Source organism: Hypanus sabinus, chromosome 9 (assembly GCF_030144855.1).
Source record: "Hypanus sabinus isolate sHypSab1 chromosome 9, sHypSab1.hap1, whole genome shotgun sequence".
NCBI classification, from domain to species: domain Eukaryota; kingdom Metazoa; phylum Chordata; class Chondrichthyes; order Myliobatiformes; family Dasyatidae; genus Hypanus; species Hypanus sabinus.
Genome location: NC_082714.1, coordinates 4,428,461 through 4,451,020, shown reverse-complemented (window position 1 = coordinate 4,451,020; position 22,560 = coordinate 4,428,461). Strand labels below are relative to the sequence as shown.

The window sequence follows — 22,560 nt, the reverse complement described above, 5'->3', positions numbered from 1 at the left end:
TGGCTTGAACCCACGCCCTCCTGTCTCACAGGGGAACTGCTGATAGTTTGTTCCTCTGTGTTTGCCAGTTTCAGCCCTCCTGTCTCACAGGGGAACTGCTGATAGTTTGTTCCTCTGCGTTTGCCAGTTTCAGCTCTCCTGATATGGCAAGCTCAGATTCATTTATCATGTATGCATCAAAACAGAGAGCGGCAGTCTGGGGATACGTCTCTACCAAAGGAGGCATAAGGTGCTCCTTCTCTCCGCTAGTCTGCAGGTCATCCTCGGGCAAGGTGTAGCACTTGCTTAGCCCCTGATCAAAGTTACGTTAAGCGTGGATGGTCATATGAACAGCTGGTGCATATCACAAGTCCTGGTTACATGACCACTGATGCCAGGCAGACAATCTCTGAAGAGTATTGATAAAGGCTGAAGTCAATCGTCTTCTAAAGACACTGCCCAGAACCACTTCTATAGAAACATTTACCGAGAGCAATCATGGTAATGGAAAGACCACAATCACCAATTTTCCTACAACACAAATGAACAAAATCAAAACAGGCAGTGAAATGCATCGTACGAGTTCAAAACCAAGACAGTCCGAGGAGGTGATGGGGCAGCCCACAAGTGTTGACACACACCCTGGACCATGGGGGAAGTGAGGATCAGATCATCACTGCTCACCTTTCCAGCCAGGATCAGCAGCCCAGAGTCAGCGTCGTACAGAGGGATGAGTGAGCTGCAGGGAAGAGACAGAGGACATCAGAATCTGCAGCTGAATCAGGTTTATTATCACTGATAAATGTCACGAAATTTATTGTTTTGTGACAGCAGTTCAGTGCAATACATAAAAATTACTGTAAGTTACAATTAAAAATGTGTATATAAATAAAATAAAATAGTGCAAAAAGAGAGCAAAATAATGAGGTTTCAGGCCAAGAATCTTCACCAGAACTGGAAAAGAAGTGGGAAACATAAACTGTTTATTCCTCTCCATAGACGCTGCCTGACCTACTGAGTTCCTCCAGCATTTTGTGTTTGTTGCTCTGGATTTCAACATCTGTAGAACCTCTTGTGGTTAAAATAGTGAGACGGTATTCATGGGTTCATGGACTGTTCAGAAATCTGATGACAGAGGGGAAGAAGCTGTTTGTAAAACATTGATTGTGGGTCTCCAGACTCCTGTACATCCTCCCTGATGGTGACAATGAGAAGAAAGCATGACCTAGATTGTGAGGGTCCCTAATGATGGATGCCGCTTTCTTGAGGTATGTCTCTTTTAGAATATGTTCTCGATGGTGGGGAGGCGAGTGCCTCTATTGAGGCTGACTATCAAGATGTGGTCTATCCCGTGAGCAAGTAACCATTCACTATCTGAGCTTGTGCAGAGTGTTATCCTGGGCCTGGTCTCAATCAGGGAAAAACCAGCCTGCCACAAAGTGACAATCGAATGACAGCAGGCCATTTGGCCCATTGAGTCCATGCCACCACTCGTCCCTGGCTGTGTATTCCAGTCTGACCACTTACTTCACCGCTAATCAATCCTCATCACCTCTGCTGGCTTTGCCACCTTCACCTTGTACCCTTTGACCAGTGCGTATTAATCTTCCCCCACACTTGTATAACTTCTTCCATGTGTCTATTTAAGAACTCCCCCAAGCTACCTGTTTCCATCACTACCCCTAGTAATCCATTCCAGGCACCTACCGCTCTCTGTGTAAACAACTTGCTCTTCACGTCACCTTTAAATACTCCTCCTCTAACTCTGCCGGCACAGTAGCACAGTAATTCGTGTTATTACAGCATTCCAGGTTCAATTTCTGCAAGGAGTTTGTACGTTCTCCCTATGAACACTTGGGTTTCCTCCCACATTCCAAAGACATACCGGTTAGTAGGTTAATTGATCACATGGATGGTGCGGGTTCGTTGGGCTGGAAGGGCTGTTACCATACTGAATCTTTAAATAAAAGTAAATAAATAACTTAAAAACATTTCTACCCCGGGGAAGGGATTCTGTCTGTCTACAGTATCTAAGTCTTTCATAATCTTAGAAGCCTCTATCAGGTGGGGTGGCACATTAGAAAGTCAGTTAGCGTCAGGCTTTATAGTGCCGGTGATCGGGGTTCCAGTCCTGTCACTGTCTGTAAGGGTGACCACGTGGCTCCACTTTCCAAAGACATACGGGTTAGGGTTAGTAAGTTGTGGGCATGCGATGTTGGAGCTGGAAGGGTGGTGACACTTGCAGACCGCCCCCAGCACATTGCTGATGCAAACAACATTTCACTGTAAGTTCTGTTGTACGTGTGACAAATAAAGCTAATCTTTCTGAACTTTCTGCAGTAAGTGATGGGGAGAGACTGGCAGATTTCCCACAATATCGTGTGTTATTCCCATTAACAGCACAACACTCACTTAATTCACATGATTTCAGTCGTGCCGCAGCTGATCAAACTCTCCAGTGAACCCAGCAAACTCCAAGGCAGCATGGGAAACAGGTCGGTGATCAGATTCAAGGGAGCGTGGTAGATCGGGTGAGGTTAATGGAGGCGTGGGAAACACCATACTCAGCCAGCCAAAGTTCTGAGTAATTAGATAGTAGAGTAGTGGAGTTTCACTGCTGTGATCATTAGAATGGGGGGGGGGTGCCCCAATCAGGATATAATAATACCCCACAGAATGCACTGCAGATATAAACTGATCACAGCCAATACATTCAGGGGGTCAAAACTGGCAGCTTTTCGCGGGAAGGCAAGAATTCAACTCTTCCTCCTTTCTGGAGGGGGGGGGGAGTGGATTATAAACGCGTCTCCTGTTACATCACTGAGTGTTGCTGAGAGTGGTTCCCACAGTCAAATGCCACAGCACAGGCAATGGGCAAATTCACCCTGTGTGCAGTGACTCTCTCTGCCAGCAGGGGGGAGGCTTGGTCTGGCCATGAATGTGGGCTACAGAGAACAGTGGGGGGGGGGGGGGAGGCGTGTAGACACAGTGCATTAGCATGGGAAGAGGCCATTCAATCCATCAGTTCAATTCCAGCTCTCAGGGGGTGCATGCAGGTCAGGGGGTTACATAGGAAAGTAGGCTTCATGGAGGGTGGAGAAGTGGTTTCCCAGGATACTGCCTGGATGAGAGGGCATGAGCTGTATGGGAGGGTGGGATGTTTTCTCTGGAGCAGTGATGGGAGACCTGATAGAATCTTATAAAGTGACAGAGATTGTTCCCCAGGGCAGAAACGTCAAATATTAGAGGGTGTACATTTAAGGTGAGGGGGGAAGTTGCAATGTTTTTTAACATTGATGGGTGCCTGGAATGTGCAGCAAGAGCAGCATCCATGCCATGCCCTCCCCTTGCTGCTGTCATCAGGAACCTCAGGTCCTACACCAGGAACAGTTATTACCCCTCAGTCATCAAGCTCATAAACCACAGGGGATAACTTCACTTGCCCCATCACTGAAATGTTCCCACAATCAATGGACTCACTCTTCATCTCGTGTTTTCAATATTTAGTGTTTATTTATTCATTATTGTTTCTTTTTTTGTCTCTTGCTTTTCATATTTGCACAATTTCTTGTCGTCTGCACGCTGGCTGTCCATCCAGTTGGTGCAGTATTTCATTGATTCTATTATTATTGGATTTATTGAGTATGCCTACAAGAAAACTCATCTCAGGATTGTAAATGGTGCCATATTTTACTTTGATAATGAATTCACTTTGAACTTTGAAGGGGAGGTGGTCGAGGCAGATACATTAGCAACATCTAAGAGATATTTAGACTGGCATGTGCACAGAAAGGGAATAAAGGAATATGGAACGTGGACAGCATGGCAGCACAGCGGCTAGTTAACACCCAAAAACTCCTCGCTATCTAACTACCTATTGCCTTACAATCTCAGCAATTGGGGTTCAATCCCTGCCTCTGTCTGTAAGGAGTTTGTGAGTCTCCTCTGTGTGCTCTGGTTTCCCCCCACAGTCCAAGGACATAACGGTTAGGGTTAGTAAGTTGCTATATTGGTGCTGGAAGTGTAGCAACGGTTGTGGCCTGCTCCCAGCCTACCCTCCGGTTCTGTTGGTCACTGACACGAACATCGCATTTCACTCTATGCTTTAATGTATATGTGACAAATAAAGCCAATCTTTGATCATTAATGTGCAGGATGGTTTAGAGTGAAATCACAGACATTGTGGGCTGAAGGGCCTTTTCCTGTGCTGTACGGTCCTATGTTTGGTAGATACACGGGGTTCACTGAGAGAGGCTGTGACTTTAATAAGTGTGGGGAGAAGGCTCCGTGAGCCCTCAGGAATTCATCACAATGATCGTATCTGGCCTGGGCCAGTCTTTCAGGCTCTCCCAGGGATGAGGACGCTGGAGCTTCTGTTGGCATTTCTGTAGCACCTGGTTTTTACAGGATGGGGTTGGTAGCCCCATGCCCAACCCTCCTACTTTCACAGACGGGCTTGGGACCGTCCATGGCAGAGTTTTGTCCCAGAATCCTGGTCCTAATTCTCCCATGTCGGGAGACCCCTCACTCCTCACGCTCCCAGTCACTGGACATTCTCACTTCCCACACCCCTCCCCTCCTCTCCCTACATAGAGCAACAGTTCCCACACAACTTATTTACATAGCGGGCCTGCACCTTCCCACACAAGGTCCTGGCAATGTCCCAGCCAGAGGATAAACTCAAACAAATGCGCAGCTCTGCTCTGCTCTGTACATTACACTCACACACTCGGTCTGGGGAAGGCAGGGGGGGTGGGGGGTGGGTCTCAGTGCTGGCTCAGGGCTCTGGGAAGTGAAACCTCTGCTGAGTTTAACATAAACACAGCAGCGACGTCAGCGTCTTACAGTAAAGCAGTTTGTGTGGGAGCGTGCTGATCTGAAAGCAGCAAGAGGGGCCCTGAGCTGGAGAAAGCCCTCTGCAGCAGGAAAGGACTGCAGTCCTGAAGAGGCAAGGATGTCGCCAGGACATGAGGACCTGAGTTACAGGTACGGGTTGAATGGCTTAGGACTTAATTCCTTTGAATTGCAGGAGAATGAGGGGATATTTGATTACAAAATTATGAGGGGTATTAATAGGGTGGATGCAAACAGGCTTTTTCCACCAACATTGGGTGAGACTAGACTAGAGGTCATGGGTTAAGGGTGAAAGCCGAGATGTTTAGGACAGGCATGAGGTGGTGTGAGTGTGGAACGAGTTGCCAGCGAAAATGGTGAGTGTGGGTTTGATTCCAACATTTAAGAGAAGTTTGGTTAGGTACATAGATGGGAGAGGTATGGAGGGCTATAGTCCAGGTGTGTGTCGATAGGACAATACAAATGAATAGTCTGGCATGGACTAGATGGGCCAAAGGGACTGTTTCTGTGTGTTATGGGTGCACAAATATACAAATATTAGAAGAGAAGGAAGAAAGAATAAAAATTATGTTAGCTCAAATGGCCTACAGGAGGGGAAATTATCACTTTCCCGGCTATTGGTTGATTCATTATACAGCCTGATGGCCGAGGGTAAGAATGGCCTCATATCGCACTCTTTAGAGCAGCACAGTTGTCTCAGTCTGTTACTAAAGTGCTCCTCTGTTCAACCAAGGTGGCATGCAGAGGGTGAGAACATTTTTCAGAATTGCCAGGATTTTCCATAGGGTCCTTTGTTCTACCACAGCCTCCAGTGTGTCCAGTTTGACTCCGATAACAGCCTTTCTAATCGGTTTATTGAGCCTGTCGGCATCACCCGTGTTGATGTCACTGTCCCAGCACACCACTGCATAGAAGATTGTACTGGAAACAACAGACTGGTAGAACATGTGAAGGAGAGGCCTGTATATGCCAAAGGATCTCAGCCTCTTCAGGAAGGAGAGGCGACTCTGGCCTCTGAGTTGGTGCTCCACTTAGATATGGGATGCCTATCTTCCCTCTGCCAGTTCAAAATTGAATGTAAGTTTATTATCAAAGTACATACAGTATATGTCGCCATATACAACCCTGAGATTTATTTTCTTGTAGTCAGTTACAGGAAACTAAAGGAATACAATAGAGTTTATGAAAACTTATACATAAGCAATGACTGACATACATCCAATATGCAAGATAGGGCAAACTGGGCAAATTAAAAATAAATAAGTTAATAATATTGAGAATCAGAATCAGGTTTATTATCACTGGCATGTGTTGTGAAATTTGCTAACTTAGCAGCAGCAGTTCAATGTAATACATAATATAGAAAAAAAACAAAATAATAAAAATAAATAAATAAGTAAATCAATTACTGAATATGCATATTGAATAGATTTTAAATCATACAAAAAACAGAAATAAAGTATATTAAGAAAGTGAGGTAGTGTTCAAGGGTTCAATGTCCATTTAGGAATTGGGTGGTAGATGGGAAGAAGCTTCCAGCTTCTGTACCTCCTACCTGATGGTAACAGTGAGAAAAGGGAATGCCCTGGGTGCTGGAGGTCCTTAATAATGTTCGCTGCCTTCCTGAGACACCACTCCCTAAAGATGTCCTGGGTACTTTGTAGGCTAGTACCCAAGATGGAGCTGACTAAATTTACAACCTTCTGCAGCTTCTTTCAGTCCTGTGCAGTAGCCCCTCCATACCAGTGTGCAGCCTGTCAGAATGCTCTCCACGGTGCAACTACAGAAGTTTTTGAATGTATTTGTTGACATGCCAAATATCTTCAAACTCCTAATTAAGTATAGTCGCTGTCTTGCCTTCTTTATAACTGCATCAATGTGTTGGGACCAGGTTAGGTCCTCAGAGATCTTGACACCCAGAAACTTGAAACTGCTCACTCTCTCCATTTCTGATCCCTCTATGAGAATTGGTATGTGTTCCTTTGTCTTACCCTTCCTGAAGTCCACAATCAGTTTTTTCATCTTACTGAGGTTGAGTGCCAGGTTGGTGCTGCAACACCACTCCACTGTTGGCATTTCTCACTCCTGTACACCCTCTTGTCTCCATCTGAGATTCTACCAACAATGGTTGTATCATCAGCAAATTTATAGATGGTATTTGAGCTATGCCTAGCCACACAGTCATGTGTATACAGAGAGTAGAGCAGTGGGCTAAGCACCCACTCCTGAGGTGCTTCACTGTTGATCGTCAGCGAGGAGGATATGTTATCACCAATCCACACAGATTGTGGTCTTCTGGTTAGGAAGTCGAGGATCCAATAGCAGAGGGAGGTACAGAAGCCCAGGGTCTGTAACTTCTCAGTCAGGATTGTGGGAACGATGGTATTAAATGCTGAGCTATAGTTGACAAACAGCATCCTGACATAGGTGTTTGTGCTGTCCAGATGATACAAAGTTGTGTGGAGAGCCATTGAGATTGCATCTGCCATTGACCTATTGTGGCAAAAGGCAAATTTCAATGGGTCCAGGTCCTTGCTGAGGCAGGAATTCAATCTAGTTATGACCAACCTCTCAAAGCATTTCATCACTGTAGATGTGAGTGCTACTGGGCGACAGTCATTAAGGCAGCTCACATTATTCTTCTTAGACACTGGTATAAGTGGTGCCTTTTTGAAGCACGTGGGAACTTCCACCTATAGCAGTGAGAGGTTGAAAATGTCCTTGAATATTCCCACTATTTGGTTGGCACAACCTTACCAGGTACTCCATCGGGACCTCAGAAACATAGAAAACCTACAGCACAATACATAGAACAACACAGCACGTTACAGGCCCTTCGGCCCACAATGTTGTGCTGACCCTCAAACCCAGCCTCCCATATAACCCCCCACCTGAAATTCCTCCTAGTAGTCTCTTAAACTTCACTAGTGTATCTGCCTCCACCACTGACTCAGGCAGTGCATTCCACGCACCAACCACTCTCTGAGTGAAAAACCTTCCTCTAATATCCCCCTTGAACTTCCCTCCCCTTACCTTAAAGCCATGTCCTCTTGTACTGAGCAGTGGTGTCCTCGGGAAGAGGCACTGGCTGTCCACTCTGTCTATTCCTCTTACTATCTTGTGCACCTCTATCATGTCTCCTCTCAACCTCCTTCTCTCCAAAGAGTAAAGCCCTAGCTCCCTTAATCTCTGATCATAATCCATACTCTCTAAACCAGGCAGCATCCTGGTAAATCTCCTCAGTACCCTTTCCAATGCTTCCACATCCTTCCTACAGTGAGGCAACCAGAACTGGACACAGTACTCCAAGTGTGGCCTAAGCAGTTTTATAGAGCTGCATCATAACATTGCGTCTCTTAAACTCTATCCCTCCACTTATGAAAGCTAACACCCCATAAGCTTTCTTAATTACCCTATCTACCTGTGAGGCAACTTTCAGGGATCTGTGGACATGTACCCCCAGATCCCGCTGCTCCTCCACACTAACAAGTATCCTGCCATTTACTTTGTACTCTGCCTTGGAGTTTGTCCTTCCAAAGTGTACCACCTCACACTTCTCCAGGTTGAACTCCATCTGCCACTTCTCAGCCCACTTCTGCATCCTATCAATGTCTCTCTGCAATCTTCGACAATCCTCTACACTATCTACAACGCCACCAACTTTTGTGTCATCTGCAAACTTGTCAACACAAACTTCTACCCCTACATCCAGGTCATTAATAAAAATCACATAAGTAGAGGTCCCAGAACAGATCCTTGTGGGATACCACTAGTCACAACCCTCCAATCTGAATGTACTCCCTCCACCACGACCCTGTGCCTTCTGCAGGCAAGCCAATTCTGAATCCACCTGGCCAAACTTCCCTGGATCCCATGCCTTCTAACTTTCTAAATAGGCCTACCGTGTGGAACCTTGTCAAATGCCTTACTAAAATCCACGTAGATCACATACACTGCATTACCCTCATCTATATGCCTGGTCACCTCCTCAAAGAACTCTATCAGGCTTGTTAGACACGATCTGCCCATGACAAAGCCATGCTGACTGTCCCTGATCAGACCATGATTCTCTAAATGCCCATAGATCCTATCTCTAAGAATCTTTTCCAACAGCTTTCCCACCACATGTTTGGCCCATGAAGTTGTGCCAAACATGTCCCTACCTTACAAATTACTAGATTTCCCCAGAGCCCTGTATTTTTCTAAGCTCCATGTACTATTTTTCTGCCTTGCAAGAGTTCACCCTTTTTAAAGACAGCCTAACATCGGCCTCTGAGACAGAGATTACAGGGTCATCAGGTGAAGCAGGAATCTTCACAGCTGTAGTTATATTCTCCCTTTTAAAGCGTGCATAGAAGGCTTTGAGTTCATCTGGTAGTGAAGCATCACTACCAATCACACTATTGGTTTTCGCTTTGTAGGAAGTAATGTCTTGCAAACCCTGCCAGAGTTGTCGTACATCTGGTGTCACCTCCAACCTCGTTTGAAATTGTCACTTCACTCTTAAAATAGCCCTTCACAAATTATACCTGGTTTCCTGGTACAGGCCTGGGTTACCAGACTTACATGCCACAGATCGAGCCTTCAGCAGACGACGTACCTCCTGGTTCATCCACGGCTTTTAGTTTGGGGAAGTACAGTAAGTCTCTGTGGGCACACACTCATCCACACAGGTTTTAATGAAGTCGGTAACAACTGCAGAACTCATCCAGGTTCGAAGATGAATCCCTGAATACAGTCTAGTCCACCGATTCAAAGCAGTCCTGTAAGTGCTCCTGTGCTTCCCTTGTCAACATGAACTGACACTCAACACAAATTGTCGAATCTTAGAAAGTGAGTCTGTAGTTCGTAGATTCAGTTCAGAGTTGAGGTGAGTGAAGTTATCCATCCCTGTTGAGGAGCTTCATGGTTGAGGGGTAATAACTGTTCCTGAACCTGGTGGTGTGGGACCGAAGGCTCCTGTACCTTTTGCCCGCTGGTAGCAGTGAGAAGAGAGCATGGCCTGGATGGTGGGGGTCCTCGATGATGGCTGCTTCTTTCTTCTGACAGCATTCTTTGTAGCTGTGCTCAGTGGTGGGGAGGGCTTTGCCTGTGATGAACTAATCTGTGTCCACTGCGGCCAGTGGACAGGATAGAGAGCGCTGGGGAGGAACAGCCCCTGACACGTTCACTAATGAGCTTCTGCCATTGCTCGATGTGGCTTGCACAGAAACATAGTCTGCGTCCACACACACTCTACCCTACCATACTACTACGGTGACCAGAACAGTACACAAAACTCCCTGTGTGGTCTAACCAATGTTTTGTACAGCTGCAATACAAATCCCAGCTCTTGTACTCAGTACTTTGATTGACGAAGGCAACAGACTGGTAGACATGTGAAGGAGAGGCCTGTATGTTCCAAAGGATCTCAGTCTGCTCAAGAAGTCACCACCCTATCCACTCTCTAGAATAGGCATGGGCAAACCACGGCCCGCAGGCCATATGCGGCCCGTTAAGCTTTTTAATCCGGCCCGCAGAACTTGATGAAATTATATTAATAAACCTTGTTAACATTTTTTCCCCGCAATTCTGGCATTTTCCCAATAGATGACGCACTCTATATACATTGACCTTTGTTGAGGTGCAGCGTATTACTCTACATTTCCGCTTTACTCTTTGTTCGGCTCGACCTATTTGTGTGAACAGGCGTTCAGCGTCATGAACATCAACAAAGCCAGCCACAGATCCAAGTTAACTGACCAACACCTCAGATCCATCCTGAGAATCGCCACAACAAAACTAAATCCAGACTTTGATGCGCTGGCTAAAAAGGGAGACCAACAACACTGTTCCCACTGAAATTAAAAATAAGTTTCTTCGTTGTGTTATGTAAAAAATGCATTTGAAAGTATTTTTTTCAATAAGCCTTACATGTTACATGTCATTTCTGTTAAGTGATGGACATGAGTAGTGCGCAGGTGCACGTACGTTCTCAAAATAAAAAATGCGCTCCAGATCAAATAACGCGCTCCGCATACTGGCGCGCTGTCACTGTTCTGTCCTTGTGCTGGTCGTTGTTGAGTTTTGGCACATGGGACAATTGAATAAGAAGGAGCAGGACAAGTAGACCTGCATCTCCTACCGTTTTTGAAATAAAGACAGTCAGGAGGAGAGTCATGATGATAATATCTTGAAGGATAACAGAATTTTCAGTGCTTTAAAATAATAACTGTTACTATTAAAAAAAGCTGTATTTTATTCATTTAATTTTCAGTGTTTTAAAAGTCATTTCAATAAATAGCTAAATACCATGGGACTTCAAAGACAGATATTTTGTTGTAATGCATTTGTTCATTTTCAATTGAAATTAAAGCACATGTTTTCTACATATCCCATGATATTTTATTTTCTCTTATGAGGTGTATTACCAAAACACTCCGTCCATCTGCTCCTGGTCTGGCCCCCCTGTCAAATTTTAGAACCCTTTGTGGGCCACAAGTCAAAAAGTTTGCCCACCCCTGCTCTAGAAGATACGGACTCGCAACCCAGTCTCTCTGTTCACCAGTGCTGCTAAGGTTTACTCTGTACATCCTACCAGAATTTGACTTTCCAAACTGCATTACCTTACCTCTCTCACCTATCCCCCTCCCCACCCACCCACCTTCTTATTCTGGCTTTTACTGCTTTCTAGTTCTGGTGAAGGGCCTTGGTCCAGTATGTCGATTGTTTACTCTGTTCCACAGATGCTGCCTGACCTGCTGAGCTTCTCCAGCATTTTGTGTGTGTTGCATCTGCAGAATCGCTGGTGTATACCTCACTCCTATCTGGATGAAAATCCATCTGCCACTGTCCAGGTGATCTGTGTATCTCTGAATCCTCGACCAACCTCTTATATGTTTGATTACAACATTTCAGAGAAGTCTGGGAAAGTACATGGATGGGAGGGATATGGAGGGCTACAGTGCAGGTGCCAATTGATGGATCTAAGCAGAGCTAACAGTTCAGGATTGACTAGATGGGCTGAAAGGCCTGTTTCTGTGCTCTATGACTAGCTGGAGTTTAATTCCAACATCCTCTGTCAGAAAGTTTGTATGTTCCTTCCCATGTGTGCATGGGTTTCCTCCCAAAGTCTAAAAATGTACCAGGTAGTAGGTTCATTGGTCATTGTAAATTGTCCTGTGTTTAGGCTGGGGTTAGTTTGGTGGGTTGTTTGCAGCACGGCTCAAGGTGCTGTATCTCTAAATAAAAATATAAAATCTATATGTTCATGAGGGAGAGGTCCTGCAGTTGGACAGACAATGCCTCAGGGCAGGGTCATCAGGGATATTCTTTCAATTTTACTGAACAGCAAATAAAGATAAGGCGGGGCAAGCAGAGCAGCCATTGTTGGAGTGGACAGTGTAAGAGTGGAGATTTGAGGCTTCAGCTCTTTGAAGCTTCAGCGAGGAGAGGCTTGAGTGAGAGAAAGAGAAAAAGCTGTACATAGATTTTTTTCTCCAGTTTATTTATTGTTTCTTTCTTTATAATTGCACAGTTAGAACAGTAGGGTTGCCAGCTGGAGAGTTGAATGCTCCTCTTGCATAATGTGGGAAGGCAGGGAGACCTCCAATGTCTCTGACGACCTAACCTGCAAGAAGTACATCCAGCTGCAGCTTCTAACAATCCACGTTAAGAAGTTGGAGCTGAAACTGGATGAACTCCGGATCATTAAGGAGGCTGAAGGGGTGACAGACAGAACGTATAGAGAGGTGGCTGCACCCAAGGTGCAGGACACAGGAAACTGGGTGACAGTCAAGAGGGGTGAAAGGGATTAAACAGCCAGTACAGAGTACACCTGTGGCCACCCCCTTCAACAACAGGTATATCACTTTGGATACTGTTGGTGGGGTGGGAAAGACCTAGCAGAAGAAAGTCACAGCAGTCAGATCTCTGGCACTGAGTCAAGCTCTGTGGCTGAGAAGGGAAGTGGTGGGGGGAGAAGAGGTAAGCTGTGGGGATAGTGGATTCATTAGTTAGGGGAACAGGAAGGAGGTTCTGTGGATGAGAACAAGATTCCAGGATGGTATGTTGCCTCCTGGGTGCCAGGATCCAGGACATCTTGGATGAAAACCTGAGCATTATACATTGTTAAGTGGACGGGTGAGCAACCGGAGGTTGTGACCCATGTCAGTACTAATGATATAGGTAGGAAGATGGACGAGGTTTTGCAAATTGAGTTCAGAGAGTTAGGTGTTAAGTTAAAAGGACAGGACTTTGAGGGTTGTGATCTTAGGATTGTTACCATGCCACTGGCTATTGAGGCCACATATAGGAAGATCACACAGTTTAACACATGGCTAAGGAGTTGGTATAGGAGGGAGGGCTTCAGACTTTCTGGATCATTGGATTCTCTTCCAGAGTAGGTGGGACATGTACAGAAGGTACGGTTTGCACCCAAACTACTAGAGAGGGACTAATATCCTAGCGGGAAGGTTTGCTGGTACTATGGTACTGTATGGGGGGGGGGGGGGGAGGTTATACTGAAGTTTCAGGGGCATTGGAATCAAAGTGCCAGAACAGACACTGGAGTTGTTGTGGAGAATTTTGTTAGGACCCAAGACAAAGTCATGAACCAAAAGGTTGAGTGTGGTGGGACTAATGTTCTGTGTTCTGTATACTTCAATGCAAGAAGTATTGTAGGAAAGGCAGATGAGCTCAGGGCATGGATCAACACATGGAGTTATAATATTGTAGCCATTAGTGAGACTTGGTTGTAGGAGGGGCAGCTCATTATTCTGGGGTTCCATTGTTTTAGATGTGACAGAATGGAAGGGATTAAAGGAAGAGGGTGGCATTACCAGTCATGGAGAACGTCATGGCTGTGATCAAACAGGACAGACTGGAGAACTCATCTATTGAGGCTTTATGGGTGGACGTGAGAAACAAGAAATGAATGACCACGTTAATGGGGCTATATTACACACCATCCATTTGTCCACGGGATTTATTGACTGGAACCCTCATACTGTAAAAGGACTTAACAGGATAGAATTTGGTAAGTGTGTACAGGGCAGTTTCCTTAATCATTACATGGAAGTCCCAGTGAGAGAGGGTGTGATACTAGATTAGGGAATGAGACAGGGCAAGTGAAAGAGGTTTGTTCGAGGAAACACTTTGTATGCAGTTATCATAATGCCATTAGTTTCAATTATAGAAAAGGACAGTTCTGGTTCTTGGGTTGAGATTCTAAATTGGAGGAAGGCCAATGTTGATGGTATCAGAAAGGATCTGGCAAGTGTGGATTAGGAAAGGCTGGTTTCTGGCAAATGTGTACTTGGGAGGCCTTAAAAAGTGAAATTTTGAGAGTACAAAGCTTGTATGTGTCTGTCAGAATAACAGGTAAAGATAACAAGTGTAAGGAACCTTGGTTTTCAAAAGACATTGAGGCCCTGGTTAAGAAAAGACAGAGGTGCATAGCAGTTATAAGCAGATAGGAACAAACAAGTTATTTGAGTATAAGAAATGCAAGAGAACACCTTAACAAAATCAGGAGGGCTAAAAAAAAGGCACATGGTTGCTCTAGCAGACAAGATGAAGGAGAATCCTACACACTTCTACAGATACGTTAACAGCAAAATGATTGCAAGGGACAAAATTAGTCCTCCAGAAGATTTAAGTGGACTTTTCTCCTTGGAGTGACGGAATATGAGAGATGACCTGATAGAGGTGTATAAGATGATGAGAGTCATTGATCGTATGGATAGTCAGAGGCTTTTTCCCAGATGGCTAACATGAGAGAAGACAGTTTAAGGTGCTTGGAAGAGTGTACTGTACAGAGGAGATGTCGGGTAAGTTTTTTATGCAGAGAGTTGTGAGTGCACAGAATGGACTGCCAGCGTCAGTGATGGAGGTGGATATGATAGGATCTTTTCAGAGATTCCTGGATAGGTATATGGAGCTTAGAAAAATCGAGGGCTATGGGGAACCCTAGATAATTTCTAAAGTAAGTACAGCATTGTGGGCTGAAGGGCCTGTATTGTGCTGTAGGTTTTCTATGCACGGAGCCTGAAGAGATAGGAGAAAATTTCAATGGATTTTAACCTGTATTTACTCAGAAGATGGATACAGTGTCTATCGTACTGAGACAAAGCAGCAGCAGGTTCATGGACCCTACACAGAGGAGGAGGTATTTGCTGTTTTGAGGCAAATTCGAGTGGACAAATCCTCAGGGCTTAACAAGATTTTCCTTCAGACTTTGTGGGAGGCTAGGGCAGAAACTGTCGGGGCCCTAGCAGAGACATTTACAACATCCTTAGCAATAGGTGAGGTGCCAGAGGATTGGAGGATAGGTAATGTTGTTCCATTGTTTTAAGAAAGGCTCTGAGAATAAATCAGGAAATTAGACAGACATACTTTATTGATCCCGAGGGAAATTGGGTTTCATTACAGCCACACCAACCAAGAATAGTGAAGAAATACAGCAATATAAAACCATAAATAATTAAATAATAAGTTAATCATGCCAAGTGGAAATAATTCCAGGACCAGCCTATTGGCTCAGGGTGTCTGACACTCCGAGGGAGGAGCTGTAAAGTTTGATGGCCACAGACAGGAAAGACTTCCTATGATGCTCTGTGTTGCATCTCGGTGGAATGAGTCTCTGGCTGAATGTACTTCTGTGCCTAACCAGTACATTATGGAGTGGATGGGAGTCATTGTCCAAGATGGCATGCAACTTGGACAGCATCCTCTTTTCAGACACTACTGTCAGAGTCCAGTTCCACCCCCACAACATCACTGGCCTTACGAATGAGCTTGTTGATTCTGTTGGTGTCTGCTACCCTCAGCCTGCTGCCCCAGCACACAACAGCAAACATGATAGCACTGGCCACCACAGCCTCGTAGAATTATAGGCCAGTGAGCCTGACATTAGCAGTGAGAAAGTAACTGGAAGGTTTTCTGAGGGATCAGATATATAAGTACAGTATTTGGATAGACATGGACTGATTCAGGATAGTCCTCATGCTTGGTCAAGAAGGTTGTTGCTCTGAGGGGAACTTCTTCACTCAGGGTAGTGAGGGTGTGGAACAAGCTGCCAGCAGAAGTGGTGGATGTGATTTTGATTTCAATGTACAAAAGAAGTTTGGATAGGTACATGGATAGGAGGGGTATGAAGGGCAATGGTCTTGGTGCAGGTTGAGGGGACTAGGCAGCTTAAATGGTTCAGCACACACTAGATGTGTTGAAGGGCCTGTTTTGTGCCATCGTTTTTTATGACTAGTCAGACAGATCCCCATCCAGCACTTCCTCTGCCTGCAATCACAGAACATCACCTTACCCTGTATTCCAGGCGTGGGCAGCACAGTGGTTCAGTGGTCAGCGTAATGTTACTACAGTGCCAGTGACCAAGGCTCAGTTCCACCCATCTGGCACTATAACCTCGACTTTGACTCCTCAGCAATTTCAGTCAAAAACTCCACGTTACATTAGTCTTTACTAACACACATAAAATTCTGGAGGAACTCCGCAGTTCAGGCAGCATCTATGAAAAGGAATAAACAGCTGACGTTTCGAGCCAAGACCTTTCATCAGGTCTTGGGAAGACATCTTGGCTCTGGAATTCCAGCATCTGCAGAATCTTGTGTTTAGTTCTCAACAATCCTTTCTGCCTTTCTCTAATCAATCCAGGATCAGAATCTGATTTATTACCAGATGATGTGAAATTTGTTTTTGCAGCAACAGTACAGTGCAAAGTCACAAAAATCTATAAATTTTACAAATATAAATAAATAGTCAAAAATAGGACTATAGGCAGTGTTAATGGGTTCATGGACCGTTCTGAAATCTGGTGAGAGGGCATATGTACAAAAGTAAGAGGGCATACGTACAAAATTAAGGAAGGGAAGTTTAGGGGAGACATCAGGGGTAAGTTTTTTACACAGAGGGTTGTGAGTGCCTGGAATGACTTGCCAGGGATGGTGGTGGAGGCTAAAACATTAGGGGTAATTAAAAGCCTCTTGGACAGGCACATGGATGAAAGAAAAATACAGGGTTATGGGGTAGTGTGGGTTTAGTACTTTTTTTTAAGGATTATATGGGTCGGCACAACATGGAGGGCTGAAGGGCCGTATTGAGCTGTAATGTTCTATGGTGGCGGGGGTGGGGAGGGGAATCTTTTCCTGAAGTATATTATTTAGTGACTGCTAAATTTGTCCCTGTTATCACTATCAAGAGCTTAAACTGACCAGTCCATAGTTATTGAGTTTACCCCATATCTTTCAAGTTCAAGTTTATTCTCCAGATTCAAGATTCACGATTGGTTAATGTCATATCCAGTACACAGGTGTAAAGGAGAACGAAATAATTGTCACTCTGGATCCAATGCAGCACAAAAAAATGCAATCAGATAAAGAACACAATAAATATCAATACATAGATTGATTGTTTGTCCATAAAGTGAATCCGGGCACAGGATTGTCTGTACATAAGGTGAAATGATAAAGTGGTGGTGGTCAGGGTTGTGGGGGTGTTGTCCAGCCTTACTGCTTGGGGAAAGTAAGAGTTTTTGCATCTGGTAGTTCTGGCATAGATGCTATGTAGCATCCTCCATGATGGGAGTGTGACAAACAGTCCATGAGCAGAGTGGGTGGCCCTTTTCCAACAACTTTCTGTATATACCCCCTTGATGGCGGGTAGGCTGGTGCTGATGATGCACTGGGCAGTTTTGGGACCCTTTCTGCCTGCTGTAGTGCAGTTTCTTTACCAAACAGTAATGCAGCGCGTCAGGATATTCTGGACAGTGCCTCAGTAGAATGACACAAGTATGGATGTGCTAGGTCCAGCACTTTTCAGCCTCATCAGAAAGTAGTGGCATTTATGAGCCTTTTTGACTGTATGATGTGTTCTGGGACCATGAAAGGTTGTGTGTGATGTGCACTCCCAGGTGTTTAATACTGTTTGCCACCAATGTCAAGAGGGGAGTGAGTGGTGCGAGTTCCCCTGAAGTTGATAACCATCTCCTTTGTCTTGTTGACAATGAGCAAGATGTTATTTGCGTGGCACTAGCCTCAAGTTCTTCCAGCTTCCCTCTGTAGGCTGTCTCATTGTTATTGGTGAGGAGCCCCACCACTGTTAGGTCTTTGGCAAATGTGACAATGATTACTCGGATGTTTGGCCATGCAGTCATGTGTAAGCAGAGTGCACAGCAATGGGCTTGGCACACAGCCATGGGGACACCCATGTTAAAGATAATAGAGAGGGAGGAATGGTTGTGCATCCTGACTATCTGAGTTCTGCTGCTTAGGAAGTCCAACGCCCAGTTGAGCAGTGGTGTATTTAGACTGGGACTAAGAGTTTGATTATATTATCATCCGACCGTACATGTATACAACCAATGAAACAATGTTCCTCCGAACTATGGTCCATCCATAAATCATATATCCTACACTGCACAGAAAACAAAATATTACCACAAATAATAAAATATAATTCAAAATGCATGTACTGCACAGCACAGGTAAGCAGTACAGTAAACAACTCACTGTCCTAGTGACAAGAACTTGGTAGTGACAGGGTATTCATTAGTCTCACAGCCTGAAGGAAGCAGTTATTATCCAGTCTGGTAGTCCTCATCCTAATGTACCTGTACCTCCTTCCTGACAGTAGTGGATCAAAGAGATGGTGAGATGGCTGGTAGGGATCATCAACAATGCTTCATGTCCTTTGTCTACAATGTCACAAATAGAGGGAAGACAGACCCCAGTGATCCTTACTACCTACTGTAAGGACTTGCGGTCCAAAGCTTTGCATCTTTTGTACAACACAATGATGCAGCCGGAAAGGACACCCTTGAAGGTGCTTCTGTAGAAAGTTGTTTAGGATGAGGATGGGGAGCCTTGCATGCCTTAATCTTCTCAAGTGTGGATGCGGCTGTGCCTTCTGTAACTCAGTTGGTCGGAGCATAAATCAGGAAATAGTTGGGGCTTGTAATAAGGGAACAGCTATAATTATGGGGGATTTTAACTTTCATATTGACTGGATTAATCAAGTCGGACACGGCAGCTTTGAAGAAGAGTTTATTGAGTGTATTCGGGATGGGTTCCTTGAACAATATGTTACTGAGCCGACAAGGGGGCAAGCAGTCTTAGATCTAGTCCTGTGTAATGAGACAGGACTAATAAAAAACGTCCTAGTAAAGGATCCCCTTGGAATGAGTGACCATAACATGGTCGAATTCCATATTCAATTAGAGGATGAGAGGGTTGGATCTCAAACAAGCGTACTGAGCTTAAATAAAGGAGACTATGATGGTATGAGAGCGGAATTGCTTAAGATGGATTGGGAAAATAGATTAAAGGGTAGATTGGTACTTGATCAGTGGTGTATATTTAAGGAGTTATTTTACAACTATCAAGAAAAATATATTCCACAGAAGAAAAAAGGGTGTAAAAGAAAAAATAGTTATCCGTGGCTAAGTAAAGAAATAAAGCAAAGTATACGACTACAAAGAAAGTTATATAAGGTAGCTAAATCTAGTGGGAAGATTGAAGATCGAGAAGCTTTTAAAGATCAGCAGCAAATAATGAAAAGATTGATTAAGAAGGGGAAGATAGATTATGAAAGTAAATTGGCGAAAAACATAAAAGCAGATAGTAAGAGTTTTTATAGTTACATAAAAAGAAAAAGGGTGGCTAAAGTAAATGTTGGTCCCCTAGAAGATGAGACCGGGAAATTAATGGTAGGGGACATGGAGATGGCGGAAACGCTGAACAAATATTTTGTATCAGTTTTTACAGTAGAGGACACTCAAAATATCCCAACACTGGATAAACAGGGGGCTCTAGGGGGACAGAAGCTAACTACAATTCAAATCACCAAGGAAATGGTACTTGATAAATTAATGGGACTGAAGGTAGATAAATCCCCTGGACCGGATGGCTTGCACCCTAGGGTCTTAAGGGAAGTGGCGGTCGGGATTGTGGATGCATTAGTGATAATTTTTCAAAACTCGCTGGACTCGGCAATGGTCCCGGCAGATTGGAAAAATGCTAATGTAACTCCTTTATTTAAAAAGGGCAATAGACAGAAGGCTGGGAATTATAGGCCAGTTAGCCTAACATCTGTGGTTGGCAAAATGTTGGAATCGATAATTAAGGAAACAGTAACAGGGCATTTGGATAAACATAGCTTAATAGGACAAAGTCAGCATGGCTTTACAAAAGGGAAGTCATGTTTGACAAATTTGTTGGAGTTCTTTGAGGACATAACATAAAGGGTAGATAAAGGGGAACCAGTGGATGTGGTGTATTTGGACTTCCAAAAGGCATTTGACAAGGTGCCACATCAAAGATCATTACTTAAAGTAAAAAATCATGGGATTGGGGGTAATACTCTGGCATGGGTGGAGGATTGGCTTTCTAACAGAAAACAGAGAGTTGGGATAAATGGTTTATTCTCAGACTGGCAGTTGGTGACTAGTGGTGTTCCGCAGGGGTCGGTGTTGGGACCCCAACTCTTTACAATCTATATTAATGATTTGGAGAAAGGGACTAAGTGCAACGTATCGAAGTTTGCTGATGACACAAAGATGGGAGGGAGTGTAATGAGTGTGGAGGACATTGAAACCCTGCAGGGGGACATAGATAGGCTGAGTGATTGGGCAGACATTTGGCAGATGAAATATAATACTGACAAGTGTGAGGTCTTGCACTTTGGCAGGAAAAATAATAGAGCAAGTTATTATCTAAATGGAGAGAAACTGGAAAGTGCTTCTGTGCAAAGGGATCTGGGGGTCCTGGTGCAGGAAACACAAAAAGTTAGCATGCAAGTGCAGCAGGTGGTCAAGAAGACCAATGGAATGCTGGCTTTTATTGCTAGGGGGATGGAGTATAAGAACAGGGAGGTCTTACTGCAGTTGTACCGGGTATTGGTGAGACCACACCTGGAGTACTGCGTGCAGTTCTGGTGTCCATATTTAAGAAAGGACATACTGGCTCTCGAGGCAGTGCAGAGAAGGTTCACTAGGTTAATTCCGGGGATGGGTGGGTTGATGTATGATGAGAGGTTGAATAGATTGGGACTCTACTCATTGGAGTTCCGAAGAATGAGAGGCGATCTTATTGAAACATATAAGATTGTGAAGGGGCTTGATCGGGTGGATGCGGGGAGAATGTTCCCAATGATGGGTGAAACTAGGACTAGGGGGCATAATCTTAAAATAAGGGGATGCCGTCCCAGGACTGAGATAAGGAGAAATTTCTTCACTCAGAGGGTAGTGGGGCTGTGGAATTTACTGCCCCAGTGAGCTGTGGAAGCTACTACACTCAATAAATTCAAAACGGAGATAGACATTTTCCTGGATAAAAATGGCATTAGGGGATATGGTGAGCGAGCAGGTAAGTGGACATGTGGCTGGGTTTAGATCAGCCATGTGATCTCCTGGACCAGTTTTCGATAGCCTGGATGGGTCGGAGAGGAATTTTCCAGATTTTTTCTCCTCAATTGGCAAATCGTTTTTTTCTTCCCCCCGGGTGATCACATGGGTTTGGGTGGGATGAATAATAAAATAAAATGGGCGGCATGGTGCCCTGTTGGTTGGCACTGTTGCCTTGTGGAATTCTGTGATAACTAGAGTTAAGATTGGATCAGCCGTGATCTTGTTGAATGGCCGAGCAGGCTTGAGGGGCCGATTGGCCTACTCCTGCTCCTATCTCTTATGTTCTTATCTGATCAGGACGTGTGTTTGAACAAGGACAAATGGTTTTTCAGCCCTTGGTCTAACCATTTTTTGATCTAACCATATTTAGATTACACAGAACATACAACAGTACAGTAAGGAAGACTATCAGAGCTTGCAGTGGGATCTGGACCAGCTGGAAAAATGGGCTGAAAAATGGCAGCTGAAACTTAATGTAGACAACTGTGAGGAGTTGCGCTTTGGGAGGACAAACTAGGGCAGGACTTGCATGATGAGCAGTAGGGCACTGAGGAGTACAGTAGGAGAGCGATCAGGGAACGCAGATCCATAATTCCTTCAAAGTAGCGTAAAAGGTAGATATAATATGGGCATATTCATCATAGATCAATGTACTGAGTGCAGGAGATGGGATGTAATGTTAAAGTTGTATAAGACACTGGCAAGGCTTAATTTGCAGCATTCTGTGTAATTTTGATCACCTATCCACAGGAAAGATATCATTAGGATTGAAAGTGTGCAAAGAAAATTTACAAGGATGTTGTTGGGACTAGAGGACCTGAGCTATAGGGAAAGGTTGAAGAGATTAGGGCTTTATTCCCTGGAGCGCAGGAGAATGAGGGGAGATTTGATACAGGTATACAAAATTATGAGCAGTATTGATAGGGTAAAGGCAAGCAGATTTTTTTCCACTAGGGTGAGTGAGACTAGAGTTAGAGGTCATGGGTTATGAATGAAAGGTGAAATGTTTAAGGGGACCATGAGAAGGAACTACTTCACTCAGAAGGTGGTGCGAGTGTGGAATGAGCTGCCAGTGGAACTGGTGGATGCAGGTTCACTTTCAAGTACATGAATGTGAGGTCTATAGTCCAGATGCAGGTCGATGGGACGAGGCAGAACAACAGTTCAGCACAGACTAGATGGTCTGAAGCTGTTTCTGTGTTGTAGTGCACTAAGACTCTGACTCGCCCCAACAGGCTTGACGTCACTGTGTTTTTATCCAGCTGGCCTGGAGGACTTGGCACCCGTGGACCTTCCTAGGGGCTGTTTTGATGATCAGTGCCAGTAACCAC

At 44.6% G+C, this 22,560-nt stretch overlaps 2 protein-coding genes across 2 annotated transcripts in view; one reads left to right on the top strand and one right to left on the bottom strand.

Annotated features, from left to right (window-relative positions):
- LOC132399016 (coronin-7-like) overlaps positions 1-22,560 on the bottom strand; it is a 264,124-nt gene that overhangs the window by 137,496 nt on the left and 104,068 nt on the right. Inside the window, exon 10 of the mRNA XM_059978890.1 lies at positions 664-718. Within this exon, the coding sequence (XP_059834873.1) occupies positions 664-718 (55 nt within the window). The remainder of the gene's footprint in view (positions 1-663; positions 719-22,560) is intronic.
- LOC132399017 (vasorin-like) overlaps positions 4,764-22,560 on the top strand; it is a 60,188-nt gene continuing 42,391 nt past the window's right edge. The window contains exon 1 of the mRNA XM_059978892.1: positions 4,764-4,965. Coding sequence (XP_059834875.1) covers positions 4,934-4,965 — 32 coding nt within the window. The 5' untranslated portion in view covers positions 4,764-4,933. The remainder of the gene's footprint in view (positions 4,966-22,560) is intronic.